At 36.2% G+C, this 23,231-nt stretch overlaps 2 protein-coding genes and 1 non-coding gene across 4 annotated transcripts; 1 reads left to right on the forward strand and 2 right to left on the reverse strand.

The window, feature by feature from the left end:
• Positions 1-191: 191 nt before the first annotated feature.
• Positions 192-19,275, reverse strand: LOC104909119 (anaphase-promoting complex subunit 4). Of its 2 annotated transcripts, XM_010698320.3 has the most exons (20): positions 19,117-19,275; positions 18,786-18,876; positions 18,490-18,601; positions 17,583-17,674; positions 15,678-15,761; positions 15,158-15,394; positions 12,559-12,633; positions 11,711-11,859; positions 10,126-10,286; positions 9,940-10,040; positions 9,781-9,855; positions 6,936-7,115; positions 5,160-5,242; positions 4,972-5,070; positions 4,636-4,740; positions 3,705-3,843; positions 2,473-2,700; positions 2,220-2,366; positions 1,084-1,165; positions 192-779 (listed from the first exon to the last, which is right to left on the reverse strand). In XM_010698320.3, exons 2-20 carry the CDS (start codon positions 18,852-18,854, stop codon positions 679-681), a joined length of 2,319 nt encoding a protein of 772 aa, XP_010696622.1. In that variant the 5' UTR covers positions 18,855-18,876; positions 19,117-19,275; the 3' UTR covers positions 192-678. The 2 variants fall into 2 exon arrangements, with proteins under 2 accessions (XP_010696622.1, XP_019102742.1); XM_019247197.3 differs by lacking the exons at positions 17,583-17,674; positions 18,490-18,601; positions 18,786-18,876; positions 19,117-19,275 and adding an exon at positions 16,595-16,863.
• Positions 19,276-20,176: 901 nt separating this feature from the next.
• On the reverse strand, positions 20,177-20,248 carry TRNAD-GUC (transfer RNA aspartic acid (anticodon GUC)). Its single transcript has one exon. It is a non-coding gene; the product is annotated as a tRNA-Asp (tRNA).
• A 245-nt stretch (positions 20,249-20,493) lies between these two features.
• Positions 20,494-21,609, forward strand: LOC104909129 (F-box/LRR-repeat protein 25-like). The gene is made up of 2 exons (XM_048635712.1): positions 20,494-21,326; positions 21,426-21,609. The coding sequence occupies exons 1-2, from the start codon at positions 20,494-20,496 to the stop codon at positions 21,607-21,609; spliced, it is 1,017 nt and encodes a 338-aa protein (XP_048491669.1).
• Positions 21,610-23,231: the final 1,622 nt, after the last annotated feature.

The raw sequence follows: 23,231 nt of genomic DNA on the forward strand, positions 1-23,231 counted from the left end.
AATAGAGAAACTATTGTGGCTTTTTTCCCCTCTCGGGTACCATATAGTATATTATTTGTTATTAACTTCTCGTTATTTGGGGAAGTCGATATAGATTTGAAAATGCTTAGCCTTAAAGAGGCTTACCACCGAAAATCTGTCTACGCAGGATAAGCGGTTAAGACCTGAGGAAGCATGAAAGTCTAGTGTACAGTGAAGCTGCCATGGCAAACAACAGATTTATTGCATAGGAAGATAAACCCATCTTCGATGTTCACGTTTTAGATGTCATTACTACAAGCAAAATACAATAATTTGATTGATTGTTAATAAAACCACATGTACTGTACATTGAAACAAGGAGCTCTCACCATTATCGAAGATGACATTGAAGGGAGAAAAATTATCTGCATAAATCACACTACTTTCTATTGTAATTTCACGACTTCAACTGCATATCTAATGCGATAGTAATTCTTCTCCTTGGTGATAGAACTTTGACAAAATCTGATCATTTCTGATATGTGCTCTTCAATAATTCAGAAGCAGTTTTCGGATCACACAGACCACATATTCAGTCACCCTGCTGTATAGTTAAATGTTGTTGAATTGCCCTCCAATGATGGGGCTTGAGGCTTGAGCACTGGTGCCCCCTTTTTTCCTCCGAGAAGTCCCAACACAGCATTGGATGATCAACTATCAATCCATATCGGAAGCTTCTTCTTCCTCCTCATCTTCGTCGAGAATATAAACTAAAGCTCGTTTTCTAGAAGCAAAAACACAACCCACACCTCTGGATGCTGTTGCAAAAAGTGACGTAAAACACAAGTAGATTAGCATTCACAATATTTTATGTGATCTCATTTAATGTTTTTATTGCCACAGAAACAAATGAAGTATGAGAGAGAGAAGAAAAGAGGGAGAAAAGGAGATGTAAATTGCATTCCTACAAGATAGTCATCGTAAAAATAAGACTCTGCACCCAGACTCAGAGCATCAAACATCACTGCAAAAAAGGGAGGGAGGTAGAAGTGCGGGACAATACCACTGTATCCCAGGATAATGTGCCACATGTGTAAAGTTTAAGGCAGAGAGAATACTTACAACTTACTGCAAGAGGTGGAACCACATTGTGAGGGATACTTCGAACCTTTGCACCCTCCATTTGAAAAGGCAAGATAGAGTCCTAAGATTTACAAAAGTAGCACACGTATCAGTATAAAATCCGGATCTTCAACTTATTAGAGTTCACATCATAGTCACTGCTCCAGCATATCTTGAGAAAAAGTTAAATGTGCAAGCAGATTGTCATTATCAAAAAGTTTAAAAAACATACAACTAGCTGTGTACAGCATCTATCAACTAGATGTTCAGAACTGGTCTCAACACTGGCATTTGTTCAATGACAGCAAGTATATGAAATTTAACTTTCTGATATTTAACAGCTATCAGTTGAGAAAGAAAACGAAAAATATTAGAATGTATATAGGCTCCTTACTGATCATCCATTTGGGAAGACTACAATCAAGGGCCTCCAGGCCTAAGACAATAGTCATCCCAGAAAGAGTGCATCTCCGTTGCAAAAAGGAGCATGAATACGCTACTTAGAGCAATGATACAAAGATTCATCGGCTTGTCTTTTTATATTGTAAGTCAGATGTTAGCAGGTATCACCCAATTGACCCTCTTACACTAGCAACTTTTCTCCTTCATTTATCACCCACCCAAGACTGAATGCTAGTGACCTTTGTCTATGACTGTCATACTCTGCATCCCCTGAGCGCAGCAATTTGTTCACCCTTAATGTGCAAAAACTTTGAAAAGCATTAATGAATCATTGAGCCATATGCTTCAAATAATTCTGATCATCAAAGTTGTGGCTAGATCCTCTGGTTTCCTAATATTTTACTTCATTATTAGTTCTTAATAATTCGTCTCCTAAATTTTTCTACAAGTTCTTCAAGCATATAAACATTTTGATAGAGAAAATATTACATTGTCTTGTGATCCAGAAAGCAAAAAGGAACATGAACTGCCACAGAACCGGCCCAACTATCCTTAGTTGAAGTTCTGAATAAATTGAGGACTTGAACACTATCTAATTTCCCAAAGACATGGGTTTAGACATGTAAGTAGCACTGAACAGAAGGAGCTATCAAGCAGAAGGGTTCTGATGACAACAACAGTGTCACAATGATCATTAGCATACTAAAAACTCCTAATGCATGTGAAAGACCTACCTGCAACTGTTCTAAATTCCAAATATTTTGACTGGTTGATCTTGATATAGGTACAAATGGAAGGTCGCTTGTTTGAACCATCATGAGTTGCGCATGTCCACTGCTATCAGAAGTGGTTCCATTCAACAGCAAAACAATCTGACGTTCCTGTAATAAAGAGAAGTTCAGCAATCTGAAGATTCAGACAAAATTCCGGAACATGGCTAATAGGAGATAACAAGGATAAAAGGCACGAGTGTTATTGTAGAAGTACTTTATACAGAGATAGATCCACGCAATTCAAATCCTTTGACACAGATAGCAACAAGGCTTCAAGTGTAGTATATCTGTTTCTAATATTGTCCGCTTCACTTATAACTCCTCGTAGTATGCAAATACAATTTGAAACATCTGATGAGCACCACTCAGGTACTTGGAAAGTGATGTAATCCACAAGGTTTTCTCCACTGGTTTCACGTGTTAAAACATCAGGAGCAGCATCCTGTATAAGAGCAATGCATGAGAATAGGTAACACCACTTTGTAAGTGCTATAGTAATACCCTTAAGAAGAACATTGTCTGCACATCTTGAAGTTTTTGGATGTTACCCACTTGCAGAACATTCAATGCAAAAAGAAGAAAGGGGTTGAATGTCACACAACGTCTATTAGGTTCCACCATTCTTAATTCTTTTTACAATGATCTAGACCTATATTTAGCAAACTAACAACCATGAATTAGAATATAACTGTCGTGCAGGCACTACCACAAGGATAGGGGTGCAGAACAGGATATTCATGAAATATATTCCTTTTTAGATTTTGAATGTTAAAATTCTTACCTCTATTTGTATAGTTTAACTTAATATATATTTGATCAAGATATTTTGGGTATCCCAATGAAAATCGAAGTGTTGGTTAAGGCTTTCATATCCTTGAAAAGTGATAAAGTAGCATAGCACGGGATAATATGTTCTTTCGTTGTCTGTTAATTAGTCAAGTCAAACCCTATGAATTCGTTTTTATATTAGATACAAGAAACTAGAGATGAATGACACATTAATGAAGATGAAGCTGTGTAGTTGCCAAATTGCATCCTTTGTTCAAAGAGAGAAGTGATTCTTGCATTGCATATTTGCATCAATAGCACAACACAAGCCTCCAGAATATGACTAAACAGTGAAGAAGCAGTATCCCAAACAAAGTTAAACCAAAAAGCTAGCTATTTATGATGGATCCATTTGATAACTATTCTCACTTAAAGGAGACAGGATTTTCAAGAAGATGCTAAGGTATCTAGCTTACTCATCATGTTAGGCTTCTTTATTTCCGCTTATTGATTTAGACAAATTGGAACAGAAAACTCAGCAGGCATCTAAAAGGGCATATGGAATAAACGCATACATGATGCAGATCGTTGCCGCGAAAAGTATCAATTGCAAGAATGTCTTGAATAATAAAACTAACTAATTCCAGTAAAAAAAATTTAGTATTGCAGAACACATACCCAGTAGAATGATATTGATGTTGGAACACTGCCAAAGGTGGATGGTGGTGAAGATTCGAAGGGATAGAGAGGCAGCATCTGCTCACAAACTATCTCCTTCGAAATGGTAGTATAGGGCATATTGAAAGCCTCCTTGAAACTGGAAAATAAGACAGCTACATCAAAATACAGCAAGGAAGCAGAGAATTCAAAGATACTTCCTCTGTTTCTAAATAAATACATCAATTTCACTTTCACATTTGTCAATACACAACTTTGTCCATTAGTATCTCTAATTATCAATTAGTAAAAATTATAAAAGGTTGATATTATGAAAATATACATTCACGCTAATCGAAGAATATCTTTACACAATAATAATTTCTTTTATAAATTTGTGAGAGCTTCAAAGTTAGTATATATATAGTGCAAAAAGTCAAAAGTGTTTTGCATTTATTTAGAAATGAAAGTACATAAATTCTAGCAAAAATGCAAAATCAAAAGTACAGCTAAATTCATACAATTTAGAGAAGATTAGTGAGCAGATACGATAACGTTTTTCTCTAAGCACACAAGAGTAGAATACACCTCATTGTCCCAACTATACAGTAGGTGGCATCTTTCAAGTTTAAATTTCCAACTATGCACTGGGTACTTAAACAGAAAGACTTCTAATAGAAAAAGCCACCAAGGATTAGTGGGTAGCTAATTTTAGTATTTTCTAAAAGGATACAACAATAACAAAGTTCTAATCTCAATTTGATTTGGGGTCGGCTAACATGAATCTTCATGAGAAATCGTCTATGTGACTAATTTACAAAAAGGATAATGAAAGATTGGAGATGCACAAAATATATTCCAATTAAAAAGTTTAACCTTATATAAACATAACACACAAGATACATATGTCTGATATTCTGTATAAAAAACAACAGGTCACACAAAGAGATACCTGGATTCCATAAACTGGAATTCCTTAGCCAAGGTTCTGCTTAGGCAATCAGTATCAGCAAATCCTCCTAGTTTAACAAGTTCTTCAACGCGTTGTTTTGTATCCCTGAGGCAATAGTAATATGACACCATCAATTCGTAGTAATCATGATCTGTTCCTCTGGCAAGTCATAATTGATTTCATGCATGAGCTTATCACTAGGTGCCCTTATTCACAATAAGTTTATGCTTTCTGAAGCTTATACATATTTGAAGCAAACATAAGCAATGACCGCACATTGACAGGTAGAAAAAGAGAGAGCAGATAGAGCAAGGTCAAGAAAGGCACATGACTTACAAATTGATGGGTACATTATGATCAACCGCAGATTGGTCCAAGAGCAGCTTTACTGGATCCCGATCATAGAGAAACTTTAGAAACATAATCACGAGTTCACTGAAAAGTGCATGCAAAGAAAATAACTACAAGAGAGACTAATGGCAATCATCTTTTCAAATTGCATTAATAAAACAAAGCACAGCTACCTGTTGTATGATGGAAGCTGATCACTTGGTTCTGACATAAGTATCTTTATACACCTTAACAGCCAGCTAGAAAAATTTGAGTACTGAAAGAGAAGTTAAGAGATAATAAAACATCTTGGGGAAACGCAAGAAACATGATATAAATATTTATCAAGAAGATGAAATGCTCAGCAACTTAATATGATAGCTGGTTTTCTGCTTTCTGCACAAGTTGGTCGAGTTTTAACTGTTCAAGACTTTAGGGCTTTAGGTGGAGAGAGTAGGTCTTGAGGTGCTTGTCTTGAGCTTTTTCTCGATGTGGTGATTGGGCGCCAAAGAACTTCAAAAACATAATAATGAATTTATTTGATATGACAGGTACAGTTGTGATTTTCTGAACAAGATAATGAAGTTTCATAGTTCTGGATCGAGGTGGAGAAAGTGTATTTGGGATCAAAAGTTTTTGCAGGGTTAAAAATAACTTATAATTGTAATGAAACAATCCCAGGAGCAAATTTTCTTGGGACTTTGGGAGTCACTGGTTGGGTAGATCTTAACTTATTGTTCTCAAAGGGGTTGATTTACCTTAATCCAGTCTCATCTGCAAGCATTCCCTTCTCTTCCACTCCTTTTCTAGGATCTCTAGGGTATAGCCAGCCGCCAGGAGTTCAGAGAAACTTATTAATGATTTCGTTTGGATGGGGGAACGAGAGAAGAGAAGGGACCACGAAATCAGGTAAAGTCTGTACAGGGACTGAGTGTTCTCAGGAATTCCCCTCTGAAGCAATTTCTACCACTTGAGAGATTTTCTCACAACTTGAAAATCAAGTAGTGAGAGAATCTCTCAAGTGGTAGAATATGCACTGAGGGGAATCCCTTGAAGCACACCCTTGTAAAGTACGGTGATTAAGTAACTTTGGACTGACGATCTATGAAGACCCTTTAGGACAATCCTCCAAGTCCCCCTTTTATCTCACAGTATGTTTCTGAGCAATTTTTTTTTATATATAATTCCCAACTAGTTTACCTAGATTGAGAACATCCTATAGTTTCAATGTCATACCTAGAGAAAAAACAAACACCCTTCTTTCCTGTAATAATTTCGAATTTTCCATATTGGGATGTCTCATAATAGACTTTACATAACTTATTTAAACATTTCAGCTTCTCTCCATCAACCCCTTTGTTGTCTCCATCCCAACACTTTCTCTCTCTCTCTCTCTCTCTCAAAGTCTCTATCCTACTATCAAATTTTCTATCCACAATTAACAACTATCCTTAGCTTTGCCAAACAATAATGTGAAGTTCTGTTGAGGGCTGAAGGGGGAGACTTCTATAGATCTAAAGGCTAATTTTGGTAAATTCATTCTTTGAGCTAATGTGAATATCTTACTAAACATTCAATTTGCACATGGTCTTTGCATAGATGCCATATCAAAATGTCTCTTAAACTGTGATACTGAAAACTGGAACAATAACAATTGTTCACTAGTAGTACCTGATTTTCATTTGCTTTTTAAAAGATTACAGACAAAAGAGAAACAGGCTAAGGGTGTGTTCTCTTCACCTGAATTCTCATGAACTTATTTGAACTTATTAAACCTAAAACTTATTTTTCAAAAGTGAAGAGAACACACCCTAAATTGGACAATTGAGACAACTAATTGATACAATAATACATTCCTATCTCTACAAAGGGCATTAGCTAAATGATGTATGAAAAACAAAACCAAAGGACAAGCTAATCAAACTTCTACTTGAAAAAGAAAAAGAACAAACAAAATTTACGAAGCATACCTGCTGAGAAACAGACGCAAGAATCTGCACAAAACGAACTACTTGTACAAGCAGCATTCCTACTTTTTCTGTTGCATTATCAATAAGTTTCTCATCGAGGCCAATGCCCCCATAGCGTGCCCGCCACCTTGAAAGACCTCTTAGTTCTCCCATTCTAAATCCAATAATTTCTGCTGCAGGCTGGTAAAGCAGAAGTAATCATGGTTAATTTTTTCACATTAGTTAGCAAAGTCATGACTGCCCATTTCCATCGAAGACAAAGATTTGCTATCCTTTGGCTTATGGGTTATAATTAACTAAATTAAGATGGTTTACTAAATTGTTTGTGCTTCCTGTTTATAGTGTAGTAACAAAAAATTGTTGGACTAAATTAAGAAGGCTACATATATCCAACCCCCCCCCCCCCCCCCCCCCACCTCACCTAGTTGTGAGCCTAGTAAAAACATTGAGGTTGATGATGAGGTATGGAGTCATTCTAGTTAGGAAAAAATACCATATATTCATTAACCATCATTTATTACCGCCTAATTAAAGGGCCATAAGAGTCGTGTTTAAGTGGGTTTCTTGGTGGATCAGGGGATGTTTTACAAAGGAAGATTTTCTAAAACATCTTCATTTATTGCTAAATTGCTTCATGATATGATTCTGTTTCGGAGTGTTTCTAGCCACAGATGCACAAGACGATGACAAAAATAAGCAGCCTTGAGCAACGTGTCAAGAACAGAAAGCTGCCACTACCCACCCGTCGAGCCTCCTGCAAGCTTTGCCTCTTCCATCTCAGCTCGGAGATCAGCTTACAATGTATTTCGTTAGGGGGGCTTCTCCCTCAAATGGGATTCAGCACAGTGCTTGTGGTTATAGATCGACACACGAAGTATGGTCACTTTCACATTTTTAAATACCCATTTGCTGTTTCCTCACTGGCAGCTCATTTTGTGAAGGAGGTGGTGCCCTTACACAGTTTTACAAAATCCATTATTTCTGATCAGGACTTAATATAATGAGTGTGATTTTTAAAAAAAAAACTTCACTAAACAACCCTGAAAAGAAGCATGGCTTACCACCCACAAACTGACAGGTAATCCGAGGTGTGGTTAAAAAGTATGTAGAAACATATTTTAGGTGCTTCATCAATGACAGATCTTATTCATGAGTAGTGTCGCTTCCTTTGGCAGTATTCTGGTACAATACTTCTTGTCAACCTTCAACACAATTCACTCATTTCAACGCTTTGTATGGTTGGGACCCTCCTCACCTTGTCAGATAGGAGCGACTGAAACCAGCATTTCCTATTTGAATGAACAGCTCAAAGAACATGCTTGACGAGTTGAGGTACATTTGTACTTTGCACACAGTATAGAATGAAAAAATGATAGAGGACAAGTCACGCAAGGAGATGATTTATGACATTGGGGACCAAGTTTGCCTCAAACTAGAGGCCTATAAACAGACGACATTAGCAAAAAGGCCTTTTGAGCAGCTGACCCCTCAGATTTGTGGCGTCTGGTGCTGGAACACGTTGGCAAAGTAGCCTGTAAGCTAAAGCATCCAGAATCATCTCGCCTCCACCCAATTTTCATGTGTCACGAATAAGTTGGCGATTGGTAACCAGGCTTGCTCTCCCTCAATTACACCGCAGCTCAATCATGACTTGGAGATGGAAACTGAACCGGATTTATTGTCAGAGATGTGCTCTAATGGTCAACAAGGGTATCAAGTAGATGTGTTATTGCAATGAAAAACCTCCCGGCTTCCAAGGCCACATGGGTAGACATGGCTACCATTCAGTACACCTTTCCTCACTTTCACCCTTAGGACAAGGTGTCTCTTTGGGGGAAGGCTAAATGGGTAATGCTACACCTCCTCCTAATCTCCACCTTTGCACTTTACAAATTGTAAACAAATCAGGAAATGCCTGGTAAGGATGCTGGAGGTAAGAAGGGAATGACAGACTTCTTGACAAGAACTTAGAATTGCTTTTGTTATAAATAGACAAGTATAGAGAGGAGCTGGATTATCCAGAAAAGTAGGTGTTGATACATTGTATTGGAGTACCTAGCCTCTTGAATGCTAGTAGTTACATTGAACACTGATCTATACAAACTCAGCTCTTTTCTCTATTTCTTCTACTCTATTCTTCTGCAAATATCTTCCATCTCTCTCTACTGATCTTCTCATTTTCCCTTTTCTCTCCTTGATTTACCCTCTGAAAGATTCTGGTTCTTAGCACCTATATTCCTTTGAAAAGAAAGTCAACTCGGTTTTACCTCCCAATTCTTTACCAAATTTTATTAAATTGGCCCAAGAGTATACCACTTGCATGTACCTATTTGCCTTCTACGGATCGCAGTTCTTTTTTTTGGGGGGGGGGGGTTATAGCAAACTACGTAAAGTCAACCATATAACACTTCTGAGCTTGAAACATATTCCCTCCAACAAGGCACCTAGTTCTGAGGCTCTCTTTCAAACTCCATATGACCCTGCTGTTCCCGGACTTACTATTCACGATCTGTACCAGGTCAAAATCAATTCCATACAGTGCAAATTTCTGGTTTCTACGCTTGCCTTCTCCCCTTTTAAATCCTTTCCAGTACCCCCCGCCCAGAGGAACCAAAAAACTATTTGTGCTTGGTGCTGACTTCTTTATTCAATGATTATCTATTTAACATATAGATATGTACTTGAGTTTACCTCAAGACTCAAGAGTAGAGAGAGGGAGAGTTAACTTTGCGCCCTTGCCTAATTTACTTGACGACATTACCTCTAATCAAGTTGAAAAGTTAAAGCAGGTGATGAAAAGTATATAATGCATGAAATGAGTGTCAAGGAAGTTGAAAAAGGGTACCTGGATATGATCAAGGAGAATAAGCTGAAGTTCATTTCCTGCATTAGATACAGCCTTCATTACACGCTTGAGTCCCTATTCAGAATAAAAAAAACAATAAGTATCTTTACTCTGTCCCCCCCCCCCCCCAACTCCCACAACATTTGAAGCTGACCTTACCGATTCACCAAGAGAATTGACCAGAAATTGATGAACAGGTGGACTAGTTCGAGCGCCTCCTAAAAGGCTCAGGAACTCTTCCTGAGGAGACGAGTCCAGTCCTATAGATGAAACAGATGAAGTTTTAAATCGAAACAAAATGTGGATGCTGCTGTAGACTGTAGTGCGGTCTTCATTTGACATTACCGTTGCTAGCAATTAATGTAGATAGAGAATGGAATTTGTCATGGAATATCTGCATGGCATCACACCATTGCTTATACATCATTGAAAGTGATGCTCGAATGACCTCAGTTAAATCTTCGATGTTGGAGGCCTGTTGAGCTACTTGATGAAGCTCTTGTTTCCTACAAAAGTAGAGTCACCAGCAATATATGTAATTTTCCATATCAACTAACAGATTTAGCTAAATAAAATTTACTATCACATTGTTGTCTATGTCAAATTCAAGTTCATTCAACCATATAATACAATAACAGCTGTAATGGATCATTCATTCAGTGATAAAGATGCATGTATTTATATAGGGTGTTCCCGTCCTGACGTTTCTCTTATTCAACCACAAGCAGCTTAATATTGGAGCTAGAAATGATTTCAGGACTATCCATCTGCAAGATAGAGATACCAGCTCGGGTAGCTGCCGGCTAATGAAAACTCCATCATCCATTTTACACGAGTAGAACTGTTATAATCAGAGCCCTCCCAATCCCCAAAGCGAAACACAATGGGAATAAGAAATACGATTCAAGATTGCCAGCAGGCATGTCAATCCTCAGTTTTGAAGGTAGCATGAAACACAAGTGATAAGACCTCAGCACTTCAGTTTAGCATACACTATATATAGTACAAGGATGAAACACCACTATCCCAAGCATCAAGCTAAAAAGATAAGGATACTGTTATCTGCCTAGCGTCACCTGAAACATGCACATTCTGGTACTTGGAAGTTAATATTGGTAAGGGAAAGCAACTCACTACAATAAACATGTCCACAGGTATAGAAAATACAATGTAGAAATTTGAACATTGCAGAATATGGTTCACAGGGTAACAGAAAATGAGCAGAACAGGCTAGGTTAAGCTTACTCAAGAAGCTTGTAAGCGACTCAGTCTTTAAGAAATATATTTTAGGATTTTATTGGACATTGAACTATTAGAAATATGTTTCATTAGCATTCAGTTGGGAATTTATGACAAGATCATATATTGTTCAGTGTTCTACATTTGGCATTTTTCTATATCATACTCCATATCATCAGAACATTATCTATTGATACACAACTGAGAAACTTTACTTAATTAAATATAGGAACAATTGACATTGTAAATCCGACGATTGGGTATCTTCCGATGATAATCCAAATTTTAATTTATTTTTCAATGATTCCAAGTTTGAAAGAATCCTTCCCATATTGGTTACAACGGACCTATTACCTATTTCACAGGTCATTACTGCTCCCCTTTTGGGTCAAAATTCTCAACTTTCTCTCTCCATTCTCTCATTCCCTTTGATCAAGCTACCATGGCCAATTAGAGCAAAACAAGTGTATTCTTTTACTTGTTAAATCGGTCCACTTTTAACTGGGACCAATATGGAACGGGTGTCCCTAAACTTGAGATCATTCAACAAAACAACTTTGGGTTTAGTATGGGAAGATACCAAACTCAGGATTCATGATGTCAACTTTTCCTCAAAGATATACATATTACATTGTTTTACTATCAAGTAGTTCCCATGAAATCTCCAGTATCTTCACAGTGATAAAATTACCTCTTCTGGAAAATACAGGTGTCCAGCACCAAGCAATGCATACCCTGGGTTTTATGTCCAGACAATCCGCGAGTGGTTTCACTACTACCGCTAGAGTATTCTCCAGAGCATAAGATGATCAAGCGACAAAAATCCTTTGACAAAGCAACCTAATGCCAGAAGAAGGAAAGAATAACATCCAAGAATTAAATTAATCTATATAGAAGAAAGGCTAAATAAATATTTTCTAGTTTATGTAAAACAGAATTGAGATGCTGTAACCAAATCACACTTGCTAGACTATTCGATCCAAGACTGAAATATAAATATTATCTACCTCAAACTTTATACATACAAAAAAAGCTCATTCCAAGTTGATCTTTCAGTTGTCAATATATACCTCCTTTAGAAGTCCTCTTATGAACTTTACATGCATAGGCATACCAATCATGCTTTGACTAAATGTGTTAAATTATGAACTTTCAAGCTGATGCGTATGGCACAGAAAATAGACAGCAAGTAGTATTTAGGCTCGGGCTATGCCCTGGGTAATTATAATTTTCATTTATTAATATTTTGCTTTAAAGCTATAACACCCATGACCCAACATTACTTGGTTAGTGGTTAGGACTTTAGTATATAACTTTGAAGCCATAGGATAAAATCTTATACTAATTGTATGTGGAGTACATGAAATAAACACTCTAAGACAGCGCCACATGGCATAGTTTCTTGTTTAAGAACGCCTTACAATTTATTAGTATAGATTCACTCATACAAATTAGTAATTGTAACTAGCTTCAATTTGGAATAAGGAAAACCTCATTGATAGCAGAAGGATGGACTACTGTTATATCTAGGATACTCACTTTATAAATGGAAGCATCAAGGATCTGGCAAGCTACTTGATCACCCGTTACAGGAAGAGACAAACCGTGTATATTCTGCCAGAAATCAATTGAGGTCAGGATTTGTAGATAATAGCAAAAATGACATATTTGAGAACAAAATGACTGCCACAAAGCAAGAAATATAAAATGAGATAGCAGATGCCGCATATCTTCCGTAGACAAGTACACAATTCATATAAAATTCCAATTCATATAGAATTCCAGAAATGGCCTATAGAACAGTAAGGCAATGTATCCTATTGCTGACACTACAAGCAGATATAGTCACTTTCCTTTATGAAAGATTGTCAACAGGCAAGTCTCAACCCCCAAGTGACCAGGATCAGACTATAACTATGACTCGATAACTCAATTCTCATTCAATATGGCTAAGGGCATATCATAAACTAATTCCAGGAGCAGTCAGTCACTAATTAAGAAACAAAATTCGGCACTGATCCTCATACAAAGATCTCCAAACTCAATTCCTGATATTGTCAAACACAAAACATTCTTACAAATAATAGTCCCTTTGTTGCCAAAAATCATATTCCTTGTTACTCTAGACCTGTAATTTGTCTTTTTATCTTCTGAAATAGTTCAAACGTTTACTCCCTGCAATTCTTATTGTTGTTCCACTTCATGTTTCTGGCATTGTTTTACACATACTACCTCCGTTTCACAAATTATGATACATGCAACATTTTCCTTTTCAGGGATACTTCATACTACTTGTAGCATTTCTTTTATTGGTAACTTTTTTTCTGACAAAACAACCATCACATGGGCAACAAAGAAAACTTCACTCTATCTCTCTCCACTTCCTTGGTTCATTTGCCATATCACAATCATGTATTGCGAGATGGAGGTAGTATATTTCAAAAGAGTTCTATTATGTGGGATCTTGTTAGATTATTTCGATGTGTTTCATTATACAATGTCTTTTAATAAGTAACTAAAATATTGCTCGTTAAAGGTGTCATTGCATATCTTGAAAAAACAAGTGGAACGAGTGAACGACTTAAAAGAAACGGGGGAAGTATATATTAACAACTCAAAAAAAGAGTACAGAAAATGAAGACAAGATCTACTCAAGCAAGAAACAAAACTACAATTTAGAGGTTCTTTGGTTGACATAAAAATACATAGGAAGTGGAACTTCCTAGGAAGTAAAAGAAGGTGACGTTGTTAAGTTTGTACCTTGTAGCAAGTTCTACTTCCCAAAATATGGAGGAAGTTACTTACCTAGGGAGACCTAGGTAAGTAGAATTTCCCACGAGAAGTTTTTCTACACATGACCAACCAATCAACTTTTGCCACTTCCTAGGAAACAGAACTTCAAGGGAGAAAAACTTCCTAGGAAATACAACTTCCAATTCCAACCAAACGAGCACTTAGCCCACTTCCTCAGAATTTCCCCAAATCATATAACTCTTCAAAGTTCAACGTTCCAGCTCCTTGGCCCATAATGATGCTAGCAAAGTTAAATCAACCCACAACGAAGCACATGATAAGGAAACTCCTCAAAGGTCACAGGAATGCGTCCCAACCACACACTACCAACAAAACCAAAAGAAATTTGTCCAACAGCAACCCTTCTCCTTTACCCCTTTATATGCCAAAAAAACCTATCTGCAGCCAATCCCAGATTATTTTTGGACAAACTCAAGACTCATGCAAATCCTCCCAAAGGGCATAAACAAAAAGGGTTATCATTTACAAAAACAATGTTGGGCTTTGACCATGTTAGCATAGGAGTTCAATAGGCCCCTTTTTTGGAGCGAAGGACATACATTTCTACGAGTCATACGATTACATTTTAGAACAGTAAGCCAGGAACGATGTTTCTCATTATTAGAGCAAAATAAAACAGAGGCTTTAATCTGTGTAAAGTTCTGCAACTAATAGTGGTGGAAGATGGTGAGTTAGATGCAGATCTTAAGAGCCTAAAGATTATCTGAAAAAATGTTCTGAAAGTTCAATTTTCATATTCCAGCGGAAGCATGGAACAATACATGCAAAGTCGAGAGAGCACAAATAGCACCACAACTAGATCTGTCAAAAAATGAACTCGTAAATATTTGTAGTGGGGCAATTTCAAGTTGAGGTAACTTGCAATCTGAGCTATTTCAGTTTCCAGTTCAACACCGCTTGCTCAGAACACAATTTGTTGGTTTTAATCAAGTCAAATACACAGTGTAAAAAAAAAAAGTCAAACTCTTACTCAAAATTATAAAAGTCAACTACTTCTAGGTAATGTAAGTTATATTTGTTGGTTTTACTTATAAGAATGTGCAATATGCAGTGAAGTATTTGCTTCGATGCATCAACCCAGAAAATTTACAATTGACCTGCTAATTTCCAGGGCCATCCAGGTTTGCACAGTTTCTGGTTGCATCTCATAAAATTGGTCAAATCCAATCGCTTCAAGCTCCTTTACAGTCAGATGAGCTTAGCATCAAAAGTACTTTGCAAAAATACATGTAATTACCATATGCTGCCCCTATACTGAGGGTTAAGATAAATTCGGAATAAATTGTGTTCAGAACCAATATATTATAAGAAGTTATTTACTCACTATTTTTCCAATGGGAAATATACCGAATATGCTAAAGCAAATGTCTCCATCTTTATCTGCACTGCATAGAATGTTAAAACGTTGATGCGAAGTATTTAGCGAGTTCTGAAATGGTTCTTCAGAGTTATCCATAAGAGTGGAATCTCCGGATACTACTCCAGGCATCCGTGGGATCCTTGGAGCAGGAGCGAAGAAACGCAATGTGCGGTCTTCATAAGACACGGTATTGTCTCCATCCTGAAGAAAAATAAATTATGATGTTGCTATAATACAGCCAGGAAATATCTGAAGTAATGACTACAAAGAATTTCAAAATGAACACACAAAGACATCAAGCATTCCTGTGACATAAAATCACACTATTAGCACAAACCCATTCCATTCTTTTCCATCCCCAACCTCCTCTCTGCTTCAGAGGTGAGTGAGTTTTTCATCTTTCAAAAGAAGGGTTTAGAAGGAACTGGTAACAAGAAAGAGACAAAGATTAAAAAGATAAAAAAAGATAAATTTTTCTAATCACCTCTCCACATCCATCATCCTCCTCCCAGTTAAGACAAACTATAGCAACTCTGTGGGACTTCACGCCTCTCAACAATTTCCCATTCTGTGTCAATAGAAACACAACCAAAAATAATTGTCAATATTTAAAAATAAATTCTCATATGATTAGGGTCCAGACTCACATCTAGGCTCCTGCACAATGATTCAGCATTAAATTTTCATTCGGTATATTCAAAGCAAACATTGATGCAGAAGATATGGTTATTAACATCAGGGCACAAAAAATGGATGGAAGGCTGGATAAAGAATTGAAAATCAGAAAACTGAAACAACGAAGTACATAAATTCATGATAAAAGCATTCCCTTACATTTTATACTTAGACGCTAACTACGAGTCCATGAGAGGATTGGTCCCATGAAAACACAAAAATCAATAAGACTAACTCCTCCCCTGAATTTGAAGCACACTTTTGCCACAGAAAGACCCTCAATTCTCATCTTTTGTGCTTTGCAGTCTTGTAGATGAGAATTGAGGGTCTTTCTGTGGCAAAAGTGTGCTTCAAATTCAACACAAGAGAATAGACTATAAAAGTAACTTAGTTTTCTGTCACCACATTTGTTAGTAAAAGAAGAAGTTAACTTGGAAAGACTTCTCAAAAAAAAAAAAAAAGTATAGTCATGTGGGATCTTGTTAGATTCGTTTCAATGTATAGACTATAAAAGACCCTCAATAAAACTAACAAATGTGGTGACTTGTCCTATCTTTTACAAGAGAATAGATCTCCTATTGCCTATTTGTCAACACAAAGAAGAACAGAAGAATACGAAATTCTGCGTTATAATCAGGAATATACATGAAACTTTAGTGCTAATAGAAAGAAAATCAACCCAGTAATTCGATTGCACCCATTACAGCGGTAGAGGCAGCTATTTACCTTGATAAACTGTAGGCAGTTGGTAACAACTAAGGAGGACCTTTGAGATTTTGAGCATGCAATTGCATTTGCAACATGCCAAAAAAGTCCCAAAAGGTTTCTTCTTCAAAATGCATCTCTGTTTCTTTTGCTTGTTGAGGTTGGGTTAGGATAGACAAAGAGAAGAAACCGTCTTCTAAGGAAAGGAGAAGTTAAGTAGCCAATTTTGCCAAAACAAAACTTGTTGTTCCTTGTCAACGATAGATCATACAATATACCCATTTCATCCCCGCCCCTCCCCTTCCCCAATGAAAACAGACAGAAGAAAAAAATGAAAGGCAAAGAGAGAGATCCAAATACTGACACTACTATAACATGTTTATAGGAGGATCCTCGTAAAACTTGTAATCAAAGGAAACCATTTGGAAAAACAAGACGATAATTAAGAAAGCAATGGAAAAGGAAAGCAACATTATGCATCAATAGACAGCTCAAATATTCGACGGAGACCTCAAAACGGCTATAGCACAAATAAGAATCAAAAACTTAAAAATTAGAAAAATCAACACTATAGCTGAATTTTGGAGTCTTCCCATATTAATCCCATGTTTGATTTATTTATGAATAAAACAAAGTATGGAACTTCCTTCCCTTATTGGAGCCAATTAAAATTATGACCAATTTAGCAGGTTAAAAAAAGTTACGTGTCGTCCTCTAATAATTATGGTGGCCTAGAATTGGAAAAGGGAGAGAGGAGAGAGAAGAATGAGAATTTGAACCTGGAAAAACAAAATTAACATGTAGGTCACCTAGGACCAATAAAGGATACACTTGAGATTATTAAAAAAATAATTCAAAACTGAGAGTAATATGGAAGATACCCCAAACTCTAGATTTATGATGTCAATTTTTCCTTAAAGATAAACATACTATGGTAGAACAGAAAGATGACAAAGTGCAGAGTAATAATTAGAAACTGTGTTATACTTAAACATCATAAGGTACTAACTTCAACATCATGCAATGAAATGGTTCCATCTTCAAGGCCAACTGCTACTGCTTTACCATCAGGACGCCAACATAACGATGTTATACACTTTCCTAAAAAAGAGTGTGAAAAAAGCCAATCAGTAAGTTACAATTGCAAGACCCTTCTTACAATATGATCTACAAACAATTTTCTCTACCTATTACTACTAATATCAATGTCTCTGGGTAGTAAAAGGTAGTGAACCGAATGTATGAAGAACGTTGATTGCTTCTAGAGATAGATGTCCAAAATCATGCATATGGCATTCCATGTAAAATCAAAGACATAAGTTTCATTACCATTCCTTCACTTTATTTATTTTACCATGTAAAAGTAGTGAATATCATTCTAATTTTTTCAGTTTCAGTGTGGTCCAAGTCATATTCATATTATCATATACCAAAGAATTGGTATTAATGGGTATTCTATTTTCATCTACACCATGATATTCACTCTGAATCAGTCCACACTCTTAGCCCTATTCGATAATTCTCGGCATGACTAACACAGCATAATCAGTCCACACTGTTAGCCCACTCCCAATCTTATCTTCACTTAGTAAGGTGGGTGTTGCAGCATCCATAATGAGAGGGGTAGGATCACTTATAAGCTGTTTCATCAAAAACCAATTGACCATGGTATGAGTAACTCTCTAGACTGATAAGGTACTCGTAATTATCTCTCCTCCTTTCCAGCGTGAGATAACTCACATGCGCAATTCACACGCATATGTGGTCTCAAGTCTCAACATCTTAGCTCCCACAACATACACTCCAACAAAGGTCGATTCAGAGCCAACAAAGTAGTAGCTAATGCCCCAGCCAAAAGCAATACCCTCCTTTTTCTTTTGCAAGAGAGATAATAACAGCATAATACACACACATACCAGGTGAAATGGTCCACAACCGCTGCCAATTGAAGCGGTGCAATATAATTTTAGAGTCCTCCGTAACCATTGCCAATAAATCTTTTTCCGGATTCCACTCCGCCATTTTTATCTAATCAAAATGCACAGCTCATCAAATTCACAAACAACATTGTCTTTATTTTCTTCATAAATGATCAAATTCAAGAAACACATTGTCAATTGTGTTAATTTGGTTACAACTAATCAAAATGCACAAATCATCAAATTCAAGAACAATATTACGTTAAATTCTAGTAGGGAAAGGGTGTGAAAACCTGGGAAGGCGCTGGTTTATCAAATTGAAGCTGAAAAGGAACGACTCGCTCCGATTCATCGGTTTCCATTGCTAAAATTGAGTGATAAATTCTGCAAAATCCATGAAAAAATTATACAATTTCACAAAGATAAATCACCATAAATCAAAAATAAATATATCTTAAAACCCTAGTTAGGATTGAGCAAGTTCAGTAAAGTATATAGCTTGAGAAATTTATATCATCTGCCTATGAAATTCATTTATTCTACTGGTGAAAAAAAGTGCTTGAGAAATGAATGAATTAAAACAGACGAAAATGGAGGAAATTTAATGGAGAAATTTTCACTTACCAAAAGGAATGAACAGTGAGAAGAACAAAAAAATACAAGCAGCAGAAATTGGAAGTGAACTGAAACTAAAAGGCGGGATTTTGAGGGGTTTTATGTGCAATCAAATGTTTCTTTGAAGAAGAGGTGACCATGGATCGAGAGGGACTACACGAAATGTTAGACACGTGACATTTTATTTCGGGATATCACTCGAGTCATTCTGTGTTTATTGTAAGGTCCTCAAAATAAGTATAAATAGTTTGTTCGAATATTAAGCTATATTGTTTTATAGTGCATGTCACTTTTATAAGTATGTAATTGAAAACACTAATGGTACGTTAAAGGTATGCTTTAGAGATCATAAAAAAAGAAAATGTCGAGATTGTAATAGGATAGAGGGAGTAATAAATTTACATTCAGTCAATCACTTTAGAAAGTAAAAGTATATCACTAATGAAAGAGTCATGTGACATATAGAACGAAAGTTGAAACTAGCGAATGTGAAGCAATTTTGATCAAATAAAATACTAATTTTGCAAAATTACAATCATTATAATTTATAAATGAGATTTGACAATGTTGCATACCCTATTTAACAAAACTATTTGATATAGCCTTCCACGAGAGCTAGTACGGTATTTCAATTTGCAGTTGGTCTTGTAAGAGGAGAACATGCCACCTTTTTTTATTAATATATTGACTAGTTTAATCTATTTAGGAACTAGGTTAATCTATTTTGTGACTAATTTAATCTATTCACTAATGACATTCTTTAATCCGATCCATTCAGTTAATAGTTCAATCCATTTAGTGACTAGTTTAATACGTTCGATAAAACAACTGATTTATTTTTTTTGAAATTATCTGTTGTAGTTCGATAATCAAGAAAAAAAAAGGAGAAGAGAAGAGAACCAACAAACAGAATTTTATTGTGAATGAGTAACAAAATACTACTATAGCAATAAACAGGAACTTTCTTTGTGATTTAAGAAGCAATATCTATTCTGTTATATAGCAAGAGAAAGAAATGAAAAAACAGAGAACCAAAAAACATAAACGATATTGAAAGACAAAAACTTAACGCCGTTGCCGGGGATCGAACCCGGGTCACCCGCGTGACAGGCGGGAATACTTACCACTATACTACAACGACTTTATTAAAAATAATCTCATCAACTATTTTCATCAAAGTCCACATATATTTCTTTATCTGACTAGTGAAACTCTATTCTATCTTCACGTTTTGGCGGAGGTGTATTATTAGGGTTCCTAGGTACTCCTATTATATATTGTGCCTCCTATTTTTACGACCTGTTTTCTTCGACATAAAACAAACTAGGAGAACAGACCCCTAGTCCATCCTACACCTCCCTCTCTTTGAAGAAAGTTTCTCTTGCAATGGCGTCTCGACCCTCGAAAGCCATGAAAATTGAAAATACTAGCAGGCAAGTTTCAACGTGTGATCAACTTAGCAAATTACCAGACTCAATTATCATCCACATTCTTAGTTTTCTTCCAACATTCGACGCTGTGTATCGTGCCGGCTTCGTCTCAAAACGTTTTGTTTCTCTTAGACTCTCTCTTCCCTCCCTTGTTTTCCGAAACAAGGACATCCCATTTCGTCAAGAAGATAAGTTAAGTCGTTATATCAATGATGTGTTGGTTTCCCAACATCGTGATAATCTCCGCAGGTGTTGCTTCCATATTCCTTATCATCCTCGTGATGATCATGAACTTATTGATACATGGATAAAATTAACACTTGATCGCAAAGTTAAAGAGCTTGAAATTTCACTTGTTAGATCAAATTTTCGTCGTTATTATTTATATTGTTTACCAAGATTCTTGTTTAGGAACGAGATTTTAACAAGTTTGAGTTTAAGTAGGGTTGGGTTTAAGGTTGCTAAGGAGATGCAAATTAATTGGAAGTCTTTGAAGAGTTTGTCGATGAAACGTATAACAGATTTAAATGATGATATGCTTGGAAAAATATTGATAGGTTGTCCTATATTAGAGTTGTTGGAGTTGAAATCTTGTGAGGGAATACATAAGTTAGATGTTGTCTCTCAATGTTTGAAGGAATTGGTGATTTATGATTGTGTATCTAGTTATAAACGTGGGGAAATATTAAGAGTTTCTGCTCCTTCACTTCGAGTTTTGGTTATTTCTGGCTCTAATCACTATAATGAGTGTACACTTGAGAATTTGTCGTCGTTGGTCGAAGCAACTATGTTTTTTCAAAGCTTTCCGCGTGATAGTGATAGTGATAGTGATAGTGATAGTGATAGTGATAGTGATAGTGATAGTGATAGTGATAGTGATAGTGATAGTGATAGTGATAGTGATAGTGATAGTGACGGTGATGATAATAATGGTGAGGATGAGAATGAGGATGATGAAGATGGTTATGAATATGATGATGGGATAGACTTCTTTGGAAGTGTTCAACATGTCAAGAAACTCACTCTATTAGGAACTTGGAATCTCCATGTGAGTATTTACTACTTTATGTGAATTTTCATTTGTTTCTTCACTTTGTGTTACTACACCTATTCTACTCTTAAAGTTATATTTAGCATAAAGTTAGTTAGAAACTTGCTGTATACTTTTCAGAGTTAGTTAGACAACTTGTATGAGAAGTTTATAAAGTGTGTTAGGGAAGTTTACATTTGTAGCTTGTATATATATCTCTTGTAAAGCATTGTTGTGATATAATATACAGATATAATTTTCTTCTTCTTATTTCTCTCTCTGGAATGATGTTTCCTTCATAATAATTCAACTTTAGTAAGCTGAATTCACATGGTATCAGAGCCGTAAGGTTCTTTAAATTCATTTTCCGCAAAATTTGATACAATCAGATTTACATCTGATCTTTTCTTGATAAAATTACCTCTTCAAATATCTTCAAAATTCTTGAAAATGGAGGAAGCTGCTGGAAATTTTGTTCCAAATACACCAGAAGTTCTTGACAAAAATATGAACACTGGATATAGTGATCCATTCTTCTTAGGAACAGGAGATCATCCTGAACAACAACTTGCTGGACACAAGTTTACTGGTGAAATTTTTTTGAGTTGGAATCGAATGATTCGTATGGCACTTGGAGCTAAAAATAAACTTTGTTTCATTGATGGATCAAGCAAGAAATCTGAAGTTGATGATGCAGATTTACAAAAATGGATCAGAAACGATTATATGGTACAATCTTGGCTAATCAATTCCATGGAGAAAACTATTTCTGAAGGTTTTCTTTTACAAACTTCTGCACACCAACTGTATGAGGAAATTCTTGAGAGGTATGGACAATCCAATGCACCTCAATTATTTGAATTACATCAGAAAATGACCTCTATACAACAAGACAATTCATCTATTGTTGAGTATTATTCTAAACTGAAACGAGTTTGGGATGAGGTTCAATTAATTGAAGGTTTTCCTGAATGTGATTGTGGAGCTTTGGCACTTTGTTCTTGTGGTCTACTTAAGAAGCTGTTAGATGCTAATCAGAAGCAGAAACTGATTCAGTTTTTAGCTGGTTTGAATTTAGACTATGCTTCTTCCAAAACAAATATCCTCAGTATGGATCCCTTACCTACTGTTAATAGAGCTTATTATATTCTGTTGCAAGTTGAAAAACAGAACAAACTCAATGATAAACAACAAATTACATCATCTCAAATCAGTGCTTTTAACTCTATGAAACAAAATCATCATTCACCTACCTATTATTCTGCTGGAAAGAGAGATTACAAGAAACATAAGCCTGATAAGAATGATAGGAAGTGTGATTTTTGCAAAAAATCTGGTCACACAGTGGATCAATGTTTTAAGATCACTGGCAACATTCCTGAATGGTTCACCAATCTCAAGAACAAGCAGTCTAATGGTGGAGGACATAGACTGGCTGCTCATGTATCTGACCTTAACACTAGTGATTTTGTTGGTGACCATCCTCTGGCATTTTCTACTGATACTTCTCCTCCCAAAGAGAAACCAGTAGACTCTTCTTTGGTCAATGCTGTGTACAAAGAAATGCTGAAGCTCATGAAGACTAATCCTGTTACTGGTGGAGAATGCTCACAGTCTGGAGCCTCCATCAACTTTGCAGGTACTTCTACTGCTTCTCAGTTATT

The sequence above is a fragment of the Beta vulgaris genome, chromosome 8 (assembly GCF_026745355.1).
Source record: "Beta vulgaris subsp. vulgaris cultivar EL10 chromosome 8, EL10.2, whole genome shotgun sequence".
NCBI classification, from domain to species: Eukaryota; Viridiplantae; Streptophyta; class Magnoliopsida; order Caryophyllales; family Amaranthaceae; genus Beta; species Beta vulgaris.